Below are 25973 nucleotides of genomic sequence, written 5' to 3'. Positions count from 1 at the left end.
TGGCCATACAGTTGCAGAAGGTTTAACACTTGCCCTTTTCCCTCCTCACTGCCCCAGCCTCTCAACCATAGCTTCTGGGTGTAGCAGAAATATTTATATCGTTCAGTCTAGGTACAACACATCTAATTCTTCATGAAGGAGCGACGCTCCGAAAGCTAGTGTGCTTCCAATTAAACCTGTTGGACTATAATCTGGTGTTGTGTGATTTTTAACTCAAAAAAACCAGCAGTCACTGCTTTGATCTGAAGTTGCTGAGGCTCAGGGCCTTTTCCCAAACCTAAACCATTTGGATTTGACCTATTTGCAGTCATTTCAATGTAGATTAGAAGACCAAGCAGAAGGCATGGTGTACTCACTTCAGTGTATTGAAACTTCACATTTATGACAATGTTTCGGTTGCTGTGCTTCCTGGTAATGCTGTTATCCGGTACCTCTGGGATAGGCTCCAGGTCTCTAGGAAAACTGTATTCCATCCAATGCTGCCATGAGAACCGTTGTCTCTCTTCTGCTCTCTCCTCACAGAACTGCCGTATACTCCCACGAAACTCATTCACCTCAGAATCATGCAGACTGTCAAACTCATGGAGACCTGCAACAAAGCATCAACAAAGCATCCAAACATTTTCTTGTAACACTTCAGAAACCAAAAAACATTGCCAACTAATTGTTAAAATTAGAATTAGAATTAGGGTTATTGTTACATGTGTTCAAATTACAAAAGCAGAGGAGTACAGTGAAAAGTGCACAATGTCATCAACACACAGCATCATCTTAGGAACAATGTGCATACCATTAATGAAAATTCACTGTAACGCAATTGATGGATTGGGGGACACTGTTTCTATAGCGTGAACTTTTAAGCCGTGGATTAGTTAAAATGCAATTCTTTTAAATTACAACATTTAAAAGACTTTTAAATGGATACATGAATAGGAAAGGTTTGGAGGGATATAGAATATAGAACAGTACAGCACTGCACAGGCCCTTCGGCCCTCGATGTTGTGCTGCCCTTTTATCCTACTCTAAGATCAAACTAACCTAAATATCCTTCATTTTACTATCAGTTAGCCTATCCGAGAGTCGCAGAATTCTGCTGCTACTATCCGATTTTCTTATAATATGGGATTGCATGAGAATGGAACTACTGCATTATTGCTGAACTGACTGTCCAAAGTGGCTAGGTACAAATCTTAGGTACAAAAATAGAGAAAATAAAGAAAAGTTACACCACATTGAACAGTGAGTTAGGAAAATATGAAATAAAGCTAAAAAACAAAAATTACAGTCTTTCAATAAGAGCTTTCATGTGGTCTGACCGGGTTCCACCAGTTCCCATCTTGGAGGGTGTAGGGATAAGATAGATGGATATTATGTTCATATATGGTATACACACACCCCTCTGTTTACACTCCCTGTCCTTTGAACTCTAGTCGAGAGTGTGGTGCTGGAAAAGCACAGCAGGTCAAGCAGCATCTGAGGAGCAGGACAGTCGACGTTTCGGGCATAAGCCCTTCATCAGGAATGTTGAAGGAATTCCTGATGAAGGGTTTATGCCCGAAAAGTCAATTCTCCTGCTCCTTGGATGCTGCCTGACCTGCTGTGCTTTTCCAGCACCACACTCTCAACTCTGATCTCCAGCATCTGCAATACTCACTTTCTCCTTTGAACTCTACTCTCATTCTGAAAATAAAATAAGACGAAGAAGCTAAATACAAAGAGTTCGGAGGAATAGCGATCCCTCCCACCAGTTATTCTGATCTGCCATCCCCATTAATACACAATTTTCCTTAGGTTAGAAAAACACTAATATGTTCATTCCAATGAAAGGGGAGCGCGGGGGGGGGGGGGGGGGGGGGGGGGGGGGTAGGGGTGGGGTGGTAGAAGCTTATCAGGAGTTAGGCAAAGTTTCAGTTAAAATAAGATCAGTCATAATCTTATTGAATGGGGGAGCAGAGTTGAAGGGCCGAGTGGCCTACAGTTGTTCCTTGGAGAAAGTGATGTTGGAGATTAGAGTCAAAAGGTGTGGTGCTGGGAAAGCACAGCAGATCAGGCAGCATCCGAGAAGCAGGACAGTTGATGTTTCGGGCATAAGCCCTTCATCAGGAATGGTGAAGGAATTCCTGATGAAGGGCTTCTGTCTGAAACATTGACGCTCCTGCTCCTCAGATGCTGCCTGACATGCTATGCTTTCCCAGCACCACATTTTTTGTTTGTATACTCGATAGACACAGTGAATCCATGTGTGACACTTTTAACCCTGCAGTTTCCTGGGTGAGGCAAAAAAACCTCACATCATCAACCTGTGAATTTATCTGATTTAAGTTATTGAAAAAAATCTTTTTCTAAAAAAAAATTACTTTCTCGTTAACATTGGGAACAGTCCTGAGTACGTTTTTAAAAACTTCATCAAGAACTTTGAGATCGATCGAGTGGTTGCCTCTTATCCAAACTCCCGATGTTAATTGATTCAAACTTGCCAATGAACACACTGTGAACACTCATTCCTCCCCCAGACATTTTGTAACAACACAGCACTCAGCTCAAAGCTGAGAGTGGGGCTTGAACATCCAACATTCCGGCTTAGAGAAGGAGTACTAGCAAAGAAGCAACAGGTGGTTCGTGTGTGTAATGAACTTCTTGAGGAAGTGATCCATGTGGGTACAATTACAACATTTAAAAGACCTTTAAATGGATACATGAATAGGAAAGGTTTGGAGGGATATAGAATATAGAACAGTACAGCACTGCACAGGCCTTTGACCCTCGATGTTGTGCTGCCCTTTTATCCTAGAAGGAGTACTAGCAAAGAAGCAACAGGTGATTCGTGTGTGTAATGAACTTCTTGAGGAAGTGATCCATGTGGGTACAATTACAACATTTAAAAGACTTTTAAATGGATACATGAATAGGAAAGGTTTGGAGGGATATAGAATATAGAACAGTACAGCACTGCACAGGCCCTTGACCCTCGATGTTGTGCTGCCCTTTTATCCTACTCTAAGACCAAACTAACCTAAATATCCTTCATTTTACTATCAGTTAGCCTATCCGAGAGTCGCATAAATGTCCCTAATGTATCTGACTCTGTGTATTCCACGCACCCACCACTCTCTGTGTAAAGAACCTACCTCTGACATCTCCCCTAAACCTTCCTCCGATCACTTTAAAATTATGCCCCCTTGTGAGAGATATTTCCATCATGGGAAAATGTCTCTGGCTGCCCACTCTATCTATGGGCTAGGAGCAGGAAGGTGGGACTAGTTTAGGTTGGCATTATGTTCAGCATGGACTGGTTGGACCAAAGGGTGTGTTTCCTTGCTGTATGACTCTGTGGCTGGGACTGTTGGACTGATAACAGGAGAAATGCACCCAATAAAGCAGCATAGCTACATCCAAGCTGCAATTTGTCAGCTAGAAAATGTAATAAGAACAACATGCACTGCTAGTGCTTTCAAGGAGCTAAAATCAAAAGCCCTTTTTGAGTTAAAAGAGACAATTTAAAATTCAAGTTTCAAACATATTATTATTTCATAATGATCCCAATTGAAAAGTAAACAAATATTGTAGTTGGAACCCTGCAATACCTATTAGGAACTGACACTCCTCTGAACTCTTTACTCTGTATTCAGATGTAGAAACCAAAATAAGCTGGTAAACTGAGTGACCTCACATCATCCAGAGGCCTGGTGCACTTTTGACTTTGTAAGACAATACTTTAAATGTGTTTAGAACTTCAACTGTATTTTTTTTTGGAATATCCCCATCTCTCAATGTCAACATATCTTCCAAAAGATTAGAACACCGCCCTGTACCATAAGAGTCAAATCACAGTCATGTCCCTTACAGAATGTGTTTTTCCCAGCTGCATGTAGCATCTCTGAGGTTTAAATCGGTTGCACATCCCAGTTGACGTGTTCCTAATGAACATTCCCGTAGGCTTTGTGTTGCAATAAGCAATAAAGAGCTGTAATAACAACTCCCTTTCCCAGCAGAACTGAATCACAGTCATAATTTCTCCCAGTACGATGGATTACAATCTACTGAGGCTCCAAGTACAGTTCAGTCCTGCAGCAAAACTCAGATATCCATTCCCAAACTCGCAAATATTTCATAATTTCCAATTGCTTTTCACCCTGATTATTGCAAATGAGCAGCAGCAGGGATAAGTGTGAATCTATTGGCCTATTCCATGTTTGGATTATAATTGACAACTGAAGTACTATCTGCCTACAGAAGATAGGGACTGTACTCCCAGAGAGTTGACTAACAGGCACACCAGATATGTACACAAATAGATCTTCATAGCACACCCAATGAGGTAAGAGGAGGGAATCTGATCCCATGGATGTCGCAGGATGTTGCTTTCCTTTGCAATACTGCACCATCCCCCCCCCCCCAACAGGGAAAGGTTGCATTTATCTTGGATTGAGAGGCCGCTGCTGGTTTGCTCCATCTGTGGTGATGCCATTCCCATTACAATAATTCCATCTTGGTACCAGAACAATTTACATCATTGTACCTCACATGTAAGAAACACAAACATCAGTCTATAGAAAGATATGGTGTCACTCACACACATCCAGCTTTAGCTTATGAAGGGGCAATAGAAGGTAGAGGAGTCTGAAAGTCCACTTCACTCTAGGCAACACCCTCAATGGATCATCAGGAGTAGGCATGGATCATTTGACCCTCCAAGCCTCTCTGCCATTTGAGAAGCCCGTGGTTGATCTCCTATGGCCTTACTTCACTTGCCTGTCTTACCCAAGCACCATCCAAACCCTGGAGTTGGGCGACTCAGCCATGAATACATGGGAAGATCAATTCTCTGGGATACAGAATTCCAAAGTGTGGACTCTGGAGCGTGAGACAAATTAATTCCATGTCTCGGTCTTGAACAGGAGACCTTTATTTTGAAACTGTGCCTCCTGGTTCTAGGTTCCCCCAGGAGAGGATGTACTCTCCCAGCCTGTGAAGCCCCCTCAAAGCTTTGGAATGCTTCAATAAGACCACCTCTCTCTTTATAAACAGTAGCAAATACAGGCCCAACCTGCTCAACGTCCCTTTGTAACACAAACCCTTCAGCCCAGCACCAGCCCTGCCAACTAGAAAGTAACACTGCTCATGTGCATTGAACATTCTGGAACCCTTAAAGTACTGCTCAGCTCTTACTGCAATACTTTATGCGAAGTGTCTACGGATGTGGGCAAGTTGATTGACAGTTGCTTTGTTGAATATTCCCTACTGGAAAGTGATTGGATTACGGGTGAAAAATAAGATCAGGTCTTTTGCAACAGCTACAGTTTACTGACCATCATGGTTATACAGGCCGGCATGTTCACTACCAAGTGGTAACATGCATTGTGGCATTCACACAGATAGCAGGCACCCACTGTGGAAGGGAAGGCGATCTGAAAACTTAATACCTTCAGAGGAAAGTGTCGGTGAAAGTTCCAGTTGGCCGATATTTTTTAGGGTAGAATCGGAAAGTAATTGCTGAAGTGGTTTAAGGAGCATCGCTGCAGATTTCCCGAAGCCTGGTGACACGGAATAATGTGCACTGATTGGATCAGAAACATCTTCGACTTACCCTTTCCAATGAGAAGGCTGATCTGTGAATTAATGAGCTTTTCTTCTCGGTCTCCTTCTCTCGCTACAAGTTTCAGGATCGGGAGGAACGGCCGTACGTCACAGAGACGCCGGTGTTCATCTTCGAGCTCCTCCTGTTCCGCTGTGTGGTTGATGCAGGTGAAGACGTAAGCATCTGGCTTGTTTAAAGTGTGGAAGAGGGGTTGATGTTGTGCCTGCTGCCAAAGTAACTACAAAAGAAAAGACAACACTCATTACTTTGGCAAATATCATTTAAGGAAAAGCAGGATTCCAATCAGAGATGACAAGATCCAGTATGGTCTCCTGGAAATGTCCTTTCAGGATAAGACAGCAATTGCAGGGAAACTATCAACTTTCCATTCTTACCCAATTCATCTGCGATCAAAATTTCACTTTGTCCTGCAGCAGTTCAATAAGGCAGCTCACCACCCCCTCCCCCCACCTTCTCCAGGTCAACTGGGGACGGGCAATAATGACAGCCAGTGGCGCCCATATACCATGAGTGAATAAAGAAAATTTACCAGTGTTGATCAATGAACCCTTTAAGAGGATGGGCAAGAGGTTTCTACAGCAACTGCCTTCTTGTGTTCGATTTTTAATCTACACCAATTCCTCCAGTGTATGTTTGTGGATCAATGTATTAACAAGGTACAAATCAGGTAGTCAGAGGGTCGATCAGCAGCACACACAGATTTTAAGATAATTGACAAAATAACCAGGGACCAATGACGAGATCTTTTCTTACGTAAACACAGTGAATCAGTCCGACCTAAAATGCAACATGGGTGGAAGCAGACTCAATTGCTACCTTCAACAGGGGAAATTGGTAATGTACTTGAAAGACAGACACAGGGCTGTGGAGAAGCAGCTTTGAAGAATAATGGGACAACTCTTTCAGAGAGCAAGCACATGCTAAATGGGCTGAATGAGCTACTTCTGTACTGAGGGATTCTATGGTTTTCCTGTTGCTTTCTAACCCGGTGCGACTGGAGTGCGAGAGAGTAGATTGTCTGCTCGGAACATCACCCATAGGGTCCATTGGACATTTTATTCCATCATTGCTGTTCCTGTTTCTCTTCCAAAAGGACAGAGATCATCTTATCTCCAGCTTCAATCTACCCCGCAGACAGTAATCCCACAAAATTCAGAGCAGGGCACCGTGTGTTATTGTCTCGTTTGTGTGACTTCATGCTCTGCAGAATATTACAATGTGCAATTTTCAATGAAGTTTGGGAAAAATAAAATTTAAAAAGATCTCTCCTTTTCCTGGATTAAAACCCTAATGGTCCCTATTAATGCAGAAACACAATAAAGGCTAATGTTCTCCAGCAATAATGGGTATACCAGGATGTACAAATCTCAAGCCAGTTATAATCGGCTGGAGGATAACAACTCAGGAGGATCGAGGTCTATTCCCAAAATCTTGGAGTCCGTTTCTAAACCTTTTTAGGACCATTAATATGAGTAAACTGAAGTGTTCCCTTTCTGAAATAATAGCACAGTATTCGGTTGCATTTACAGAAGCAGTGTGTGCAATCCTTCCTCAGAACTGTTGGACAGGAACTTCCGTACAAGTCATTTACTGTCAATAATGGGGCAACATCTGCAACTTCTGTGAAACATTGTGATGACCTGCTAAAAAAAAGCTACAAAGTGTCAAAGTCATGGTCTGTAAAACAGCAGCCATTCAACTTCCCATGGCAGAACTGTACGGCATGAAGGGAGGCCATTCTGCCCACCATGCTTGTACTTGCTCTTTGAAAGAAATGTCCAATCAGGCCCCGTCTGCCTCACTCGTTCCCAGCGTCAGCACAGTGCAGCAGCAAACACTGCCTTAGAAAACCAGGGTCTAAAATGATTTTGGTAAAAGGCTTTTCTGGCATAGACATCCCATCGCCCCATTCATTCTCTGTCGCCCGAACAAGTCGCCTGTCCAAGTATTGATCCGATTCCTTTCAGAAAGCCATGATTGAACCTGCTTCCACTGTCCACCATGACAACTTGCTTGAGATAAAGAAGAGAAACCTCACTCTATGAAAGTGTTTGGACCTGCCCCCGTCAGCTCAGTTGTAATAGAAGCAGAATGACAGTGCTCCCACGGTGCGGTGGTAGTGTCTGTATCTCTGAGTTAGGAAGTACCTGTTCTACATGTGTGATAACATCTCTGAACAGAACACATCCAACAGACAATTAAATGCAGCAGTTTGAAATCTATGACTGAACTGCATTAAGTTTATTGAGATCCTATAAAGAGGGCCTTTCATATCATGTGCAGGGCCTCAAATCTTGCTTGTAGTGAATTAGAAAATACGCTACAGTGCAGCATTCTAGCGGGCACCTTACAATCTGAGGTCAAGCTGTTTATTCATATTTTAAGGCCACAACTTTGGGTTAACAGCACATCAGAGGTCAGCTGTTGGTTAAGCAAATCTTGAGGTTTAAGAGAGATTACTGACAGATACTTATAGGTGTAGGTTTTCGTTTAAATTTTCCGGTGTTTTGTATAAATCACTGGGTCAGCTGGGAGCCACTGAGTTCGGGCTGCAGTTTGTGAAGCAGGAAACTTGGGGAGAACGATTGTGAAAGGAAATAGACCCTAACAGACAGGATTCTTAACGAGCATAGAGAAACAAAGATCCAGCAATGCAGATGTATATCAATATGGAATGGAGGCAACGTGGGCTCGAAAAAGCTGACAGGGTTTTCAGAGTGTTCCTTTTCCGCAGAATGAATACAAAAACAATGGAAGGATGCACTGGGCTAGGTCATAGTTACCCCACGTACAGCTCTGGGCACCTTAATCATAGTGTTTTAGAGAATCCCAGCCTCTGACCCCACATTTGTACAATAAGCTGAGGTGAGTTATGAAATTATGAAAAAAATACTTGAGATATTAGTGGAACATTGAGGAAGAATTTAATAGGTGGTCTATTTAAAATTATAAATTTATCCAGGTGTGTTGAAAACCAGATGAATTACTGATGAAGTGGACATAAACGCATTGGAAATATGAAGGAAAGAGAGAGGAGAGGTGTAACTCCCTCAGGATTATTCAGGACGCACACTGCCTTACCAAGGATGACAACAATATGATAAAGTCAGAAGTCACATGACTCCAGGTTATAGTCCAACAAAGACTGAGAACCTAGTCCTGACAAAGGAGCAGCGCTCTGAAAGCTTGTGATTTCAAAGAGAGAGTATTGTGTTGTAGAGAGCGCGACTGAGACATCCTGAAACACAAATGGCTACCTCCTGGAGGTTTAAAGGGACCACATCCTCATGATAAGTGATGTTTGACTAATTTACCTTTTTGATGTATTTGATTGTGGAACTACGAGGCACAAAGAAGTTCAAGTAAATCCCCGTCGGCAACAGGAATTCAACCTCCACATCTGGGCTCTCATCTTCAGTCCAGAAATCCTGATTGTAATGTATTCCCGGAGGCATTATGGTCAATTATTGGCTGTGATCGCCCCCTGCAATACAAAAGGAGAAAATGGATGATGAAATAGTGAGCCCTCAGTGACAGATCAAAACACAATTCAAATTAATTCAAGCTGCACCAGCCTCTTAAGTTTGTAGAATTCTGATCTGGATTTGGCATATTATTTGAGTTTCGAAAAATGAGGAGAGGAAGAGAGGAGCAGAAGGTGAGGTATTGCTCCATGTCTCAGGGACATTTCAGGTTCTCAGTCTTGTCACACAGATGAGCAAATCCTATACGTGCCACTTCCCCGATGAGCAGGAGGAACAAATAACTTCCTAACAGGAGCAGGGCTCTGAAGGCGAGTGCTTCCAAATAAACCTGCTGGACTATAACCTGGTGTTGTGTGATTTTTAACTCTCTAATTAGACGCTCAATGAAAGGTTGACTCAATTAGATAAACAGCACAAATGTTGCTGTATTTGTGAGACCACATCGAGATTACTGTGTACAGCAGTGGTCTTTCTATTTCAGGAAGGAAAGCAGTTCAGAGAAGGTTTATTTGACTAAGACCTGGAATGGGCAGGTCCTCTTATGAGAGTCAACTGGACAGGCTAGGCTTGGACCCACTGGAGTTCAGAAAAGCAAGAGGTGACTCGATTGAAACATATTTGATGCTGAGGAGTCTTGACCAGGAGGATGTGGAGAGGATGTTGCCCCTTGTGGGGGAGAATCTAGAACTAGTGTCACAGTTTGTAAATAAGAGACCATCCGTCTAAGATAGAGATAAGGAGGAACTTTGTTTCTCACAGAGGGTTGTACATTTTGGGAACTCTCTTCCTCAAAATTCCTTGAATATTTTTAAGGCAGAGGTAGATAGGTCGTTGTTTAGCAAGGTGAATGGAAGGTTCTAGGGGTTGCGCAGGGTGGGGGGGGGGGGTGGTATGTCGAGAAATCAGATCAGTGGTGATCTTACTGAATGGCGATACAGGCTTCTCACTGTTCCTGCAGAATATGATGGCAGAGTAGACTTGAGGGGCCAAATGGCCTACTCATATTCCTATTTCTTATGGAATTAACCTCCTTTAAACCTCAAATATGGGTTTATATACACATTTATAAACAAATTTAAATACTGCACATATTTACAAAAGACCTGGATTTTCTCTTCTTTCAAGTCAAAATAAGCATATTTTTCAATTAAATGCAAGATGCTAAACAGTTTTGGTGTTTGGATTGTTTGACACAGTGAGGGAATAGTTGCAATTTCAGACATTCGGGAATGAGGAATGAAGCATTTCCATTGGCAGGTTTCCCCCAGAATTGGGATGGTCCCAGACCACTCCATCCCCACCCCCTCGCCACAGTCCATGGACAGAACCGGAAAACCAGAAGGTCACCAGGAGGGAATAGAAAGCCAGACATCGAGATGGAGCAACACGTGGTAAAGTGACACTCTTCTGCCTTCGTGACATGACTATTTCATTCATTCACTGCTGCTACACAGAGTCCAACGTTTGAACTTTGGAAATTGGAGCAGGAGTAGGCCTTTCGGCCTGTCAGCCCTGCTGCTGCATTCAACAACATCCCAGCCCATCTGCTGAGGTTCAAATTCCATCTTCCTGCCCACTCCTGATAATCTTTGATTCCTTGCCTTGCGAGAATTTCCCTACCTTGGTCTTCAAAGTATGCGAGTACTTCACCTCTAGCACCTTCTGAGGCAGAGCATTACAAAGTCTGAAAGAAATAATTTGTTCTCATCTCTGACCTAGAAAGCTGACCCCTGGTGTTAAAAACATGTCCCCCTGGTTTTGGACTCACCCACAAGAGGAAACACTGGGTGGAGTCTGAGAGGGGCCTGAACAGCATGGGTTATGGCGGCAAATGTGGCAGAACACAGGAGAAGTTCAGAGAGGCCTATCGCAAGGTCAGGAGCATCTTCGAAACCAAGCTCCGGGCGTCAAGGTGAGATTTGTCCAGGGCAGTGAAGAGTAAGGGGGCAGCACGGTGGCTCAGTGGTTAGCACTGCTGCCTCACAGCGACAGGGACCTAGGTTCGATTCCAGCCTTGGGCAACCAACTGTGTGGTGTTTGCACATTCTCCCTGTGTCTGTGTTGGTTTCCTCAGTGTGCTCTGGTTTCCTCCCACAGTCCAGAGATGTACAGGTTAGGTGAATTGGCCATACTAAATTGCCCATAGTATTCAGGGATATGTAGGTTAGGTGCATTAGTCAGGGTTAAATATAGGATAATATGGTAGAGGAATGGGTCCGGGTATGTTAGTCTCCAGAGGGTCAGTGTGCACTTGTTGGGCCAAGGGGTCAGTTTCCACACTGTAGGGATTCTATGATTCTACTGTTCGTTAATTAACTGCAGATCTCACCTCACTCATATGCATCGTTCTATCACACCACCCACTCTCTGAGAATTCTCAACATGTGAGTCAGAGTAGGTATATGCTACCTTCAGCTCATTGCTTGTTTCAAAGGACTCCCACATTGGAGCAATATCTCAGGGCATACTCCCTGGGTGCAATAAACCACATTCACAGACATTTTTATCCCTGTTTCTTCACGGATTGAGGACATCGCTGGCTGGGCCAGCATTTATTGCCCATCTCTAGTTGCTCAGTTAAGAGTCAACCACATTGCTGTGGGTTTGGAGTCACATGTAGGCCAGACCAGATAAGAATGGCAATTTCTTTCCCTCAAGGACATTAGTGAATGAGATGGCTTTTTCCAACAATTGACAATGGTTTTATGCTCATCATTCAACTCTTAAATTTGAGATTTTTACTGGATTCAATTTCCAACATCTGCCAGGGTCAGATTCGAATCTGGGTCCCTGGGACATTTCCTGGGTCTCTGGATTAATAGATAATACTAAACCATCGTCTCCCCCATTGGCATCCGATGAGTGCCAGGCTCTGAGAACCCTCACGGTATATCTCCCATCCACTCCCAGAATGCTTCTACACTTCAATATTCTACCTCAGGACTGACTTTCCTACAGCTCTGGACACACTTCCAGATGCTGTGACTGCTTTAACGTGGGTGGTTTAGCTCAGACCAGGCTGGGCAGGGCGTGGTGTCATGGCCTCCTCTGCGGGCCCTGGGGGAAGAGGAAGTTCTATCCACCAGGCCTCCAGCTCCCTGCCCACATCCTCCCCTGTCTGCCACATCCATGCAGGGCATCTCGAGATTGACTGCGATTGTCTGGGTGCACAACGGGATTTTAAAGATGGTGCTGTTGCTAGGGATATTGTCCCATTCTGGGATATCCTGACAGAGATGAGTTGATCTGGTTATGTTGAGTGGTGGAGTGGACCAAGAACTGGAGCTACAAAAAGAGCTGGGTTTGGCAACAAAACTCACAAGGGGCCCATAGCCAAAAAAAACCCTCCAAAAATCTCAACACTGAGCATAAGATCCAACTCTCCCTTTGCACGTCCACCTTAAACTGAACACTAGAATCAGACCGTGCAGAAAGACGCCACTCACCCCATCTCAATCTATGGGTTGCTCTTTTCCAGAGATGACAATTAGTCTGGTTCTCCCACTCTTTACCCAATACTATGCCCATTCCTCATCTCCCCATCCCCTATCATTTTGAGGAGATACGTTTAAAATAAATTTGCATTGTATCTGTGTCCCTCACTCTTGCAGGTAGTGCAGTTCCAGATCCCAATTTGCTCCGTGAATTAAAAGCCTCCTCATTTCACCAAACGCCTCAAGTCTTTGCAGACTGCGGGCCAGTTCCTTCTTACTGGTGATGTACCACTCTGATCTAACAAAGGCCACTGTCAAACCGCAATAAATAGCGATGGAGCGCTCACACTAAACTCAGAATTGATGTTTACACAGCAGCAGTTGAACAGCAACAACCACAAAGAAGCCACTTGCAGAGACAGAAGCTTGTGAAAGGCTCACGGAATCAGTTGTAGGAGGGGTGCAGCGGCCCAGCAGAGACACTGCCTTGCACGTACTCACATGGTGAGCTCTCCTACAGCTTCCACCCCAAATTGTCACAGAGCAGGGCCAGTGCTGTCCGCAAGCACTCATTCACACCTCAGGCAGGGGGCTTCTGGAACTTTCTCCCCTAACCGCCCTGCCCCCCCAAAAAAAGCCAGAAAACGTAAAAACTTGAGATATTTTGTTGCAAAGAAGACTGAAGGGAGATGGAAAGGTGGATGGAGGTAGGAAGATACAGCTCAGCAACTGACTGATGAATGAATGGTACAACAGGGTTGAGGGGCTGAACAGCCTCCTCCAGTGGTGCACTTTCTTTGAAGAGGCAGGGGAGCTTCTGGGGACATAGGGAGCTCTAGTGCAAAAGGACAGAATTGTTGAACCTTACAGGATAGAGGAGATCACGCAGTCATCATAGTTTTGCTGGTTCCTAGATAGATCTGCCCATTGTGGTTTGGCATCTTAGATTTCTTGCCCAAAGGTCTGCCAACTTGTCTCCTTCAAGTAACTGTTTTTTAAAGAGTTCCTAGAGAATTTGATTCCACCAGCCTGTTTGATAGTGCCTTCCAGATCATAATCCTGTGGGTAAACTTCCACATCTACCCTTTTCACTCATTATTTCATGTTCGGCGACCAAACCATTCCTACCACCAAAATGGCCCAGAATTGTAGGCCAATGCACTCCTGGGATCCAGAATGGATCTGGGTTTGACCAGAAACCGAGGAGATGAGTGCGAGGTCGGAGTCCGAGATGCAATAGCCAGGGGAGGTAGTGAAGGATAGAATGAGCTGGGGGGGTCAAGGACAGGTGGGGCTACATGTGGACCTGAAGGAGGTGCAGAGTGTTACACAGACCAATATCCAAATGTTGTGTTGGGCGGCTAAAGACTTTCAGAGATGTGCAAAGGTTTGGTTACAAACTATAGTTTAGTACAGACACCAGTTTCCACATTTCCTCCCCTTCTGGACTCTTTCCCTGTTGAGTAGCAAACTCCTCACGAGGAAAGCAAGGAGCCCTTCTTTATAAAACAAAATGGATGCCACAGGGCACACATCTTCCATTTTAAAGTGTTTGGATTCAACCTGCGCCAACACACTGAGGGCCACTTTCTGTGTCAGTGGTACTTGAACCAGGGTCTCCTGTCTCAGAGGTAGAGATGCTATCACTACACCACAAGAATCTTCAAGCAGATGAGCTCTGGTTGTCATTGACAGCAGATAGTACTCGTTGGAGGGCTTTTGTGGTAGCGTCCATACCTTTGAGACAGGATTCACATCCCACCTGCTCCAGAGATATACCTGAAACAGGTCGATTCAAAAATATCCAGTTGATCCTTAGACTGGCACTTTTAAAGCAGATGCAGAACCAGGCACAGATTCCGTTAGTACTGTCCAGGCTGGCACTCTGTAACAAGGGAAGTTGAGTTTTTTATATTTCTGATTTCTTTCCCCTTCTTTCCCCAAGATCATGCGGTAATCAGTTCTCCTGTGAATGAATTGCTACAATCTCGCTCACATGTCGAAAGCACTTTCAATCACAGCTTTCAAACAGGAAGCGCATGTCCAGTATAGCCCAATCTTCAAGACGGTTTGGTCGAAATGTAATTCAGAAATAGCTTCTGGAAGGAAGATTAACTACAACATGATGAGCAACTAAGGAAAGCAGGAAATAACCAATGAGGAAGAAGAAACATAAAAATTGATGACAAAGAAGACAGAGCTATAACAGACAGAGAAGACTGGCAGATGTTCATGACACACTCAAAATTGTGCAGTCAACAATTCGATGAACAACGCTGATCTTGACAATACTGAAAAGGCATTTAGATTAGAGTTAGGAATACATTAGGTGTTGCACCTGTCACTTCCTTCAAAGACAAGTCAAGCTATTTAAAGACTGTGACCAGTTATGAGGAAGTAAGCCACACAAAACAGGGGTTTTACAACTTTTGTTAGCAAGCTTTTTTGAGTGATTCTTAGTTCCCATGGCTTATCAGATACTGACAATGACGTGATGTTCCTCTGGGTGATGTTCAGGGTAGCAGGAATCAGGTTAGTGAGCCCAGAGAGCTCATCAGAAAGTATCAGAGGGTGTGCCCAGCTGAGCCACCCTGACTGAGAGGGTGGAGGTGAAGAAGGTGAGGAAGAGACTGGAGAATTTTCCTGACTGTTGTGTATGGCCTTTTCCCAAACTATTTCTTGGATCTTGCATACAAAGTTAAAAATCATATGACACCAGGTTATAGTCCAACAGGTTTGTTTGGAAGCGCTAGCTTTCGGAGCGCTGCTCCTTTATCAGGTGGTGCTCTGAAAGCTAGTGCTTCCAACTAAACCTGTTGGGCTATGCTTATTTTTCTATCCATTCATGGGATCCGGGCATCAGTATTAACTGCCCAGAGCTACATATAGCCCAGACCAGGTAAGCACAGCACTGTCTTTTTCCTAAAGGGCGCTGCTGTATTTTTGTAACAATGGTTTAATCGTCATCATTAGACTCTTGATTTCAAATGTTTACTAAATTCAAATCCCACCATCTGCCATAGTGTCTAGATTAATAGTTTAGTGTTAAATATCTCCAAGGTAAAAAGAAAAAGAAAAACAGAATTATGAAGTGAAATGAAGACAAATTAGTTTAAAGTTTTTTGGCCATCATTTAGCAAATTAAATGTTCCCATGTGTGTTTGAGAGCAGCAGTGCCCAGTGTCATATATCTGTATAGTTACATCAAAATGTAAGGGTTATAAAATGTATCATTATAAATCTAGAAATCATGGTTTTGTTTCAAAAACATTATTCTTATGTCACAATCAAAAATAATACAAATGATGATGCAGAAAAACCTCAGTCCATTTCATTTTTTGTTAAGTCAGCAACCAATCTACTCATTTTAGGAAGGCCTTTCAAGAGAAATGGGTGCAAAAAAATTTCTCAGCTCCCACTCCGGTGAAGTACTGACAGGATGGTACACTGGCAGAGATACTTTCAACTGGATCAGACATTAATGTGAGGCTCCACCCGCGCTCTCAGGGGCCATAAAAGCACCAATGTCAGTATTTCAGGGAAGAGGAGAGTTTTCCTCAATTTGAACCAGCCAATACTATATTCTATATAATACACAAGCAGTCACTATATGTAAAAAAAAAATCACAATCATGTCATTATCATGATTTGGAGATGCCGGTGTTGGACTGGGGTGTACAAAGTTAAAAATCACACAACGCCAGGTTACAGTCCAACAGGTGCTTCGAATTAAACCTGTTGGACTATAACCTGGTGTTGTGTGATTTTTAACTATGTCATTATCAGCTTGCTATTTCTTGGAGCTTGCTATGTTAAAATTGACTTTTCATTCATTTAGTTCATTTCACTCACTTCATAGTGTTTGTAAAGCACTTTGAAACAGCCAATAGTCATGAAAGGCATTGTAGAATTGCTACTCCTTTACTAACTGTTCAACCATGTGCCTATTTTCCATATTCTGGATGTGAAGAAATTCCTCCTTATACAGAAGGTGACTTCTGAAATTTCTAACATCATTTCATTTTTATCTTTCAAGTTCTGCACAACTACTTTATGCTTTAAAAAGGCAGGGGCATACGTTCCTACACACACGTTGGGGATGGGGACCTGAACAGTAAGGGATCTGCGAGATCAATTTTCCAATTTATCCAGTTTGTATCTTTCTGGAGTTTGCTCATTTGCTACCTAGTGACTTGATTCTTCCTCTCGATGAAGATTATTCCCACAAAGAGCTGATTTATCTTCAAATGACTGATGTACTCATTCAGAATGGGTGGTCAGCCCTAAGGTGGGTTAGCCATATACAGCGCTTCAGAAACATTTTAAAAGCACTGCTGCACATGGCACACCGTCTGTGTTTTTAAACACTTTGGAGTTCTGTTGCAGTTATTCACAACAGAACATCTACAACAACAGGGGACCTGATCTCCAAGGGTTAAATGGGGAGAGATTACACAAAGTGGAGTTGCATTCCCTGGAATTCAAGAGGTTGAGAGGTGATGTGATTGAAGTTTTTTACGGAATGATTGGGTGGATGGAAACAATTTTCGCTGTTTGAGGAGTCTACGACTGGGGGGGGTATGAACCAAAAAATGAGAGCCAGGCTTTTCTTTTGGAACTTTAGGAACTCCCCACTGCAAGTCAATGGTTCATTAGTTGTTCATTTCAAACCTAACTTTGACAGATTTTGGTTAACAATAGGAAAATGGAGCCAGGCAAGTTTGACCACAGATCACCCATGAACTTACTCAATAGGAGAAACAGGCTGGAATAGTGTAAAAGCTTCCTCCTCCTTCTCAACTCGACTAACTCCAAATGTAACAAATGCCTCAAGCACCTTGAACCGTTTCAGTGAGGTAATAAAAAAAGTGTTCCATAATTGTGAAACATTTATTCTTTCTGGACAACCTTTCAACCTTCCTTAAGTAAATTATTTATCAGAGAAGGGACAAATAGTCAGGTGGCAGTAGCATCAGGTCACTATGAAGCTTTATGGACCTTGCTCCTTGTGAAACATGATTAAAACGGTGCTGGAAGGGGAAAATAATGCACCCCAACAGCCGCAGTGCCCTCCCCTCTCCTAAAGATATCAGGGGGTTGGTGAACACAGCATGCTCCCACTCCGAGGGCAGAACAGAGGCAAGCAGACGCAAACCACAACCTCCTCCACAGAAAGCCCTGCCTTAAAGACAAAATCTAATGAGTGTCACGGTTAATAGATGTGAAGCAGGAAAAGCACATCAAGTCAGACAGCAGTCAAGCAGCAGGAAAGGTAATGTTTCATGGCAAAACCTTTCGTCAGGAGGTCCTGCTGCTTGGATGCTGTCTGACCTGCCGTGCTCTTCCAGCTTCCTATCTACTGACTCTCACTTCCAGCACCTGCAGTCTAATCAGCATCACCATCTCCCAATCAACTCTGGAGCTGTTCTGGTGAACTCACATTTCTAACAGTGGCATTCACAATCTCAGAAACTACTCAAGTATTTCCTATCAAATGAAATACTTTTCTGAGTGCAGTTACTGTCTGAATGTAGAAAACATGTCAGTTTGGACACAGCAAGTTCTCACACACAGCAATGAACAAACAACCAGATAATGAGTTCAACTAATGCTGGCTGAGGGACATATATTTTGACTAGGATTCCAGGGGAAACGCTCCCCTGTGAAGTTCTAGTCGGGACATCTTTATGTCTGCTCGAGAAAGCAGACCAGGTGCTCTGTCTTAACTGATATCGAGCATAAAGGTAAAAGATCCTGGGGGATCTTATACATGAAACACAGAAAGCTAATACACAGGGACATCAGGTAATCAGGAATGCTAGTGAAATGTTGGCCCTTATTTCAGTATGGAAGTCTGACTGCATCTGTACAAGGTGCTGAGGAGACCACACCTTGTGTACTGTGAGCAGTTTCGGTCCCCTTATTTAAGGAAAGATATTATTTCACTGGAGGGAGTTCACAGAAGGGTCACTAGAATGATCCTCAGTATGGACAGATTGTCCTCTGAACAAAGTTTAAACAGGTTGGGACTGTACTCACTGGAGGTTAAAACAGTGAGAGCTGATCTGATGGAAACATACAGGATTCTTAAGGGGCTTGACAGGGTCAATGCTGAGAGGATGTTTCCCCTCATGGGAGAGTCGAGGACCAGAGGGCACAGTCTCAGAATGAAGGGGCACCAATTTTAGACTGAGATGAGGAGCAATTTTGACTCTCAGAGGGTTATGAGTCTTGGAACTCCTTGCTTCAGAGATCTGTGAGGGCAGAGTCATAGAGTCATAGAGATGTACAGCACGGAAACAGACCCTTCGGTTCAACCCGTCCATGCCGACCAGATATCCCAACTCAATCTAGTCCCACCTGCCAGCACCCGGCCCATATCCCTCCAAATCCTTCCTATTCATATACCCATCCAAATGCCTTTTAAATGTTGTAATTGTACCAGCCTCCACCACTTCCTCTGGCAGCTCATTCCATACACGTACCACCCTCTGCGTGAAACAGTTGCCCCTTAGGTCTCTTTCATATCTTTCCCCTTGTGTAAATTTAAGGCTGAGAGAGATAGATTCTTGATCAGTCGGGGAATCAAGGGTTAAGGGGAAAAGAAGAAAGTTGGGCGTCAGGAATGTCAGATCAATGATCCTATTGAACAGTGGAGTGGGCTCAAGGGGCTGAACAGCCTCCTCCTGCTCCTACTCCCATTGGAACAGCCACATGCTCACCTGTCAAAACCTGGCCCAGGCTCTGCTCTTCTCTGGAACTACATTTTTTCTATTCGGACGTCCAGTTGCAGAGATAAGTGCAACCTGTCTTGAACTGGGACTGCCCCATGGGTGCTATTAGATTCTTGGCAAATCTAACCTTTCCCTGATTCTTCAGTTTAACACCAAAGTCCTCTTTTGCCCTTTAAGCAACGGCTATCAAATGAGTGAGTCCTGGTGACAGTATAATAGATCTCCACCACTTCCAAACAAAAAAGGATCAACCTGACTGAGCTTTAACCCTCCCCAGCTCTTAGTAAATGCAAGCCCATTGTTAAATACTTAATCTATTTTCAAAGAGTCGCAATACCTTAAATCTATGATGCAACACTTGCGTCTGTTGTCCATCTAATGACTTCAATGCTGATTAATTGGATTAAAATGTTTTCAAGTTATTCCAAGGTGTAAGTGAAGAAGGATATGAGAACAAAGACAGGGATCTAGCGCAATACACTGACTGTGTGGACGCTGGCCAACAGGAAAGGCAAAATAAACAAAATGTATTCTGTGCAGCTATTGCCACAAGCTCAGAAATCTGTTATCAGAATGAATGGAAAGTCTATCAGATGATACCTGGGATGGTCAGGCAAACAATACAAATGGCATCTATGTTGTCGGGAGCTGCTTGTTACTTTCAAACTGATATCGATCCCTGTCTATGCCATAACCTTCTGAATCATTCCCATCTTCATCAATAAGTAAAATATTTTGCAATGCTGTCAGTTAAAAGGAAAGTTATTGAGTACACATTGTAACCACCTTTATTACAAATCTCAAATATTTTGTCCTATCTGATGGACTGAAGTAGAACATGCTAGTCAGGTTTATTTATCTATCAACACTATACATAGATTTTATGAGTTACACAACAGCTAACTGTGAAATTACACCAAGAATATTGTGAAATCAGAGAGCATCGCTCCTCATCAACTTATACCGTGCATAAGCTTTTACTTCTAAAAATGTTACACATTCTGACACACAAAAGCACACGCATAAATTAAATGTTAGTGCAATGAAAACTAACTTGCCTCAGTTCCTGAGTTGGAATGTGTGAAGATTACTAGATCCATACATTACAAGTGAACCATCCTGCCGCTGAATTATTGTAGTGATGAGTAGCCTGAACCGGAGACAGGTTCGACTGGAAGTCAGCTTTGCAGCTCAGACACACGATAGTGGTTACATCAACCAGGAATCCTGAAACCGATTGGAATTTTTTTTAAAAAAAACCTTGCCCTGAAATTCTGAACCAAGTAGCAGTTAACTCCAGTGATAGCTCAAGCGGCAAGTCAAGCATTGGATGGAGGCAGCTCACTGGAGATTGCCAGTTGACATGAGTCAGAGTTTTAAGCAATCATTCCAACCAAAACAACTGCCAGAAAACACTCCAGCCTCTTAACCCTCGCCATAGCTCTGTAATTATACATCTCCCTCTTCCTCGCAAGAGATTGACTTCCCTCAGAGATGTTAGCAAATGCAGGAAGTGTTTCACTCTCTCACACACACAGACAAAGTGCAACTTGAAAACAAAGACGCAAGCGGGAAAAAAACCCCACGCATCATGAGAAACCTTTCCAGCAACTAGAGGCTGGACATAGATTATGTTAATCAAACAACAGCTCCACCACAGGATCAGTCACTAACAAAAAATGCCTTACACAACAGCGAGTGCAATTTCAAAAGGAGCCACTTCCCCAGAGACTTCCGAATCACTGAAGTATTGCGTTTGGATGGCGCCGATTCAGTTCGAGTGCAGGCGCCCTAAGTCAGTGTAGGAGCAAGTTACGGCAGAGGCTGGAATCTGCGCTGAAAACGGACAAATGTTGGAGACCACAGCGGCTCAGGCGACATTGGGATACTCCAGCAACACAACATTCAGAGGGCAACACAGCATGTGGCTCTGTTGGGGACATTTCCTGCTTCAGCAGCAGGTTAAAAAATAAACAGAAAACTCTCGCCATAATCCAAGGACAGAACTGAGACCGATACATAAAACTGAACCTTCACAGGGAAGCTCTTGTCAGTCAGTGATATTTTCATCTGTTACAACGTCTCAGAGTGAGGAGAAATTGGTCTTAATTATTTGTCCTGTCCACACATAACGCGTGGGCAATTTCAGGGAGCAAGCAACATGCTGGAATTTAAGGACTGAGAAACAATTCCACGCTAGGTTCATATCAGTAGTAGTTGACAAAGATTTATTAATTACATAATTAGGCACCTACCACCCATGATCATAGAATGCCGATGGTGTGGAAGCAGGCATTCAGCCCATTGAGTCCACACTGACCCTTTGATGGGCATCCCACCCAGACCCACTCCCTGCCCTATCCCTGTGACCCTGTATTTCCCATGGCTAACCCACCGAGCTGACACATCCCGGACACTGTGGGCAATTTAGCATGGCCTAACCCACACATTTTTGGATTGTTGGAGGAAACCACGATAGGACCTTTCAGATTGCTCGTCAGGATGTACTTGCTGCCCTTGTCCAGGATTTCCAGGCATGTCTATATCAGAACAATTTATTGGCCACCAACATGTTTTTTAAAGAAAAACCAAATTCACAACGCCAGGGACCCGGGTTCAAATCTACCCATACGCGACCATCTGTGTGGAGTTTGCACATTCTCCCTGAGTCTGCGTGGGTTTCCTCTGGGTACTCTGGTTTCCTCCAACAGTCAACAGTTTATGTGGATTGACCATGCTAAATTACCCATAGTGTTCGGGATGTGCAGGCTAGGTGGATTAGCCACAGGAAATGCAGGGTTACAGGGATAGGGTAAGAGGATGGGTTTGAGTGGGATTCCCTTCGGAGGGTCGGTTGGGCCGAATGGCCTGTTTCTGCACTGTAGGGATTCTATGATTCTATGGCAAGTCTGATGTGAAACCAGAAGGAGGAGCACATTTTGTCTTAGAGTCTCACTCCAGGACTTCAGTGCAAAATATCAAGGTTGCTAGTGTAAGACTGAGAGAGTGCTGCACTGCCAGAGGCGACAGCTTGCAAATAAGATGTTAAAGCAAGATGCCATTTGCCTGCTCCCCAAAATCAAAATCACAAAAACAGATGATCAAATAAAACTAAACATCTCTCAAGCCAGCTTTTAGTCTTGGTCTGGAGTAACATCAGCTGGGATCATCACATCTGTACAAGTTTATATGGCAGGGCGATGTGTAACAGATTTGCATCTAAATAATGAGAGCCCACAGTGCAATTCCTGGCCATCTTGAGACTTGGAGTCAGGCTGCAAGTTGTTTCAGGCTCTAAGTTAGACCTACAAGGATTTCTACGCCAAAGATTAACACCTATTAATACAGCATAGAACACAGAACATTACATTACAGCACAGTACAGGCCCTTCAGCCCTCGATGTTGCACCGACCTGACACACCAATCTGAAGCCCATCTAACCTACACTATTCCATGTACGTCCATATGCTTGTCCAATGACGACTTAAATGTACTTAAAGTTGGCGAATCTACTACCGTTGCAGGCAAAGCATTCCATACCCTTGCTATTCTCTGAGTAAAGAAACTACCTCTGACATCTGTCCTATATCTATCACCCCTCAATTTAAAGCTATGCCCCCTCGTGCTCGCCGTCACCATACTTGGAAAAAGGCTCTCCCTGTCCACCACATCTAACCCTCTGATTCTATGTCTCTATTAAGTCACCTCTCAACCTTCTTCTCTCCAATGAAAACAGCCTCAAGTCCCTCAGCCTTTCCTCGTAAGACCTTCCCTCCATACCAGGCAACATCCTAGTAAATCTCCTCTGCATCCTTTCCAAACCTTCCACATCCTTCTTATAATGCGGTGACCAGAACTGTACACAATACTCCAAGTGCGGCCGCACCAGAGTTTTGTACAGCTGCAGCATAACCTCATGGTTCCGGAACTCGATCCATCTATTAATAAAAGCTAAAACACTGTATGCCTTATTAACAACCCTGTCAACCTGGGTGGCAACTTTCAAGGATGAAAGCGTTTTCAGCTTGAGATTCTCCCCACTCCATTTCTAGATGGGAGGGAATGCATGAAAACCCCAAGTGCAGCCTCACCAACGTCCTGTATAACTGCAACATAACGTCCCAACTTCTACATTCAATGCTCTGACAGGGTGCCAAAAGCCTTCTTCATTGCTTTGTCTATCTGTGACTCCTCAATGATCAACTCCTCAGAGGAACAGGCAGCAAAAGACTGTCAGAGATTTACAAGTCAACCTATGGTTTAGCACAAACACCAGTTACCCCTTTCCATCCTGCAGCTTTACCCTGTCCTGAAGAACTGACAAAGAACTCAGCTCTTTTTAAAATATAAGCCTCCATCATGTCACTTGTGTAACAAAGTAAATAATTAATCAGTTACAGGCACTGCCCACCAGGCAGTAACAAAAACAATGAAGAGGAGGAAGGGATGGAACTAAATTAAAATGGAGTTGGGGTGGGGGGAAGATAATGCACTACCTATAAAAGGGTATCAGTGGACACCAAGCGCTCCCTCTCCAATGGCATACAAATGCGAATGTAGCTACAGGAAGCGGGCCGTGTAGTGACTGGAACCAAGGTCAGGTGGACCCCATTGACTCTGACATCTGTCATCTGTCCTATATCTATCACCCCTCAATTTAAAGCTATGCCCCCTCGTGCTCGCCGTCACCATTGACTATGAGATCCCTGATTGGTCCAGGTAACAACCCCTATCAGGGAGCCCTGGCTGACAGATATAAACAGGTCAGAGGCAAAAGCAAGGACTGCAGATGCTGGAAATCAGAGTCTAGATTAGAGTGGTGCTGGAAAAGCACAGCAGGTCGGGCAGCATCCGAGGAGCAGGAAAATCAACGTTTCTGATGAAGGACTTTTGCCCAAAACGTTGATTTTACTGCTCCTCAGATGCTGCCTGAACTGCTGTGCTTTTCCAGCACCACTGCAATCCAGAAGGAGATTGAAGGCACTGTGGCTCTGTTAGTTAGAGTGATGGCCTAGTAAGCAGGAGATCCTGGGTTCAAATTCCAGCTGGTGCTTATGCAATAGAAATAAACAGGAGATTCAGAGGGTCTCCTCAGGCTAGGGACTGTCTCTGAGCTGGTTGGTCAGAGCCCACGTACTGTGCACATGGGAATAAAGGGTGACGGGATTCCAGCCTTCTGCAGTTATTTCAGGCAGGCAGTCACAAGCTACAATCCCTCTATGGCCTGCAGCGTGGTTACTTTGGTGAGACCCTCTGATTGGCTAAGCCCGCAGCATTTTGGTTTCAGTATTTTCTAACCAACCTGTTTAGAGATGTTATGACACCCCTCTGGAGGAGTAGACTCAAACCTAGGCCTCCTGGTTCAGAGGTACGGATGCTACCACTGCACCATAACAGCCCTAGATCCCAGCCCCTTCTTTATTCCCCCTTATCCTGAGATGTTTTTAAGCCCCTCTGAACAGTTTTATCCACTTGTATTTCTATTTAAAAGTGAAAACATCAACAAAAATGAGGAAAGGGAAGGCAAGAGAGAGGGGGCTGAAACAAAATGGAGTTCGAGGTGGAGAAATCCCAAATTTGTTTTCATTATTCACAGACACAATTAAACACCTCTGGAGCAGGTGGGACTTGAAACCAAACCTCTCAGTCCAGGGGGAGGGACATTACCACTGTGCCACAAGAGGGCCTCATGATTGCTGCTCTTTCTTTTGTGAACAGACTTTATTGCGATCCCAGCTCTTAAATATAACATTGAATGAATATCACCTTGTCTCCATACATTCTGAAAGTCTACCAGCGGACTGGCAAGGGGGCTGCAATTCTGACATCGCCAGCTACCAGCCAATAGTCCATTTCTTTTTCAGGGAACTTTAAGGACAGTACGAAAATATTTGTAGTTTCATCAGACACCACAACTGCTTCAGCCAAATCTAGCAATGAGAAACTGTCCCCAGCGTGGATACTTTCCCAGCAATCCTCCAACCTCGTGCACCAATGACAGGTTCCTCACAGCTCCTGCAGGGGTGTTAGTTATAAAGCACCCAGGGCTCTGTTCAACTGTATGGAAGGGAAAATCCCTTCTTACATAGTGTGGATAATTTACTCATGCAAAAGTCATTAGACATTCTTTTTCTCCAAAACAAAGTTACACAATGTGTTTACACTGAAGCCATAATGAATCCAATAGGGGGATGGCATGTAGCTGCCTAACTAAATACATGTGGTTATTACATTATTCCAAAGGCAGGGAAACTAATCCAGAGGAGAGTTCAAGGTGATTTTATCCTTCAGGCCTCAGGACCTTCCCATTTTTCCAAGCAGAGCAGTGGGATTTTGGATTCACAAAGAACAGGATCACGAATACAACTCTTCCACAACAACAGCCCGTCCTCAGGTTGAGTTCTGATGCGTAGGAAGGTCCCTTGGAGAGAGTCTCACGTTAAGAGGAAAGAGTGCCGGACAAGTCGAGGTGGTTGAGGCAGGGAGGCCATCTCAAAGGACAGGTGGGATAGGAGGCCGACAGGAAGCAGAGACACAGAGCTGGATTCTGGCAGCAGAAGTTGGGAGAGACCAGGTCAGTGGTGAGCTGAAGAAACTGGCTTCAGGAACAGAGGGAAAGCAAGGAGAGGAAGCTGGGAATCAGGAGGAAACCAAGGTAGTGATTGTTCCAGCAATGCAAAGTAGGAACATAGGAACAGGAATTAACCATTCAGCCCCTTG

General features: G+C 43.9%; 1 protein-coding gene across 4 annotated transcripts in view; it reads right to left on the bottom strand.

Annotated features, from left to right (window-relative positions):
- The window catches only part of pik3cd (phosphatidylinositol-4,5-bisphosphate 3-kinase, catalytic subunit delta), a 222697-nt gene that overhangs the window by 78747 nt on the left and 117977 nt on the right, over positions 1–25973 (bottom strand). For 3 of the 4 annotated variants that reach the window (XM_043676186.1, XM_043676184.1, XM_043676188.1), the window contains 4 exons: positions 20311–20479; positions 8914–9083; positions 5588–5816; positions 357–589 (listed from right to left, as the gene is read on the bottom strand). In XM_043676186.1, the coding sequence (XP_043532121.1) occupies positions 357–589; positions 5588–5816; positions 8914–9054 (603 nt within the window). In that variant the 5' untranslated portion in view covers positions 9055–9083; positions 20311–20479. The remainder of the gene's footprint in view (positions 1–356; positions 590–5587; positions 5817–8913; positions 9084–20310; positions 20480–25973) is intronic. The other variant, XM_043676187.1, reaches the window with a different exon arrangement.

The sequence above is a fragment of the Chiloscyllium plagiosum genome, chromosome 34, assembly GCF_004010195.1.
Source record: "Chiloscyllium plagiosum isolate BGI_BamShark_2017 chromosome 34, ASM401019v2, whole genome shotgun sequence".
Taxonomy (NCBI): Eukaryota; Metazoa; Chordata; class Chondrichthyes; order Orectolobiformes; family Hemiscylliidae; genus Chiloscyllium; species Chiloscyllium plagiosum.
Note: the sequence above shows the minus strand (reverse complement) of the source record. Positions and strands in the feature narration are given on the sequence as shown.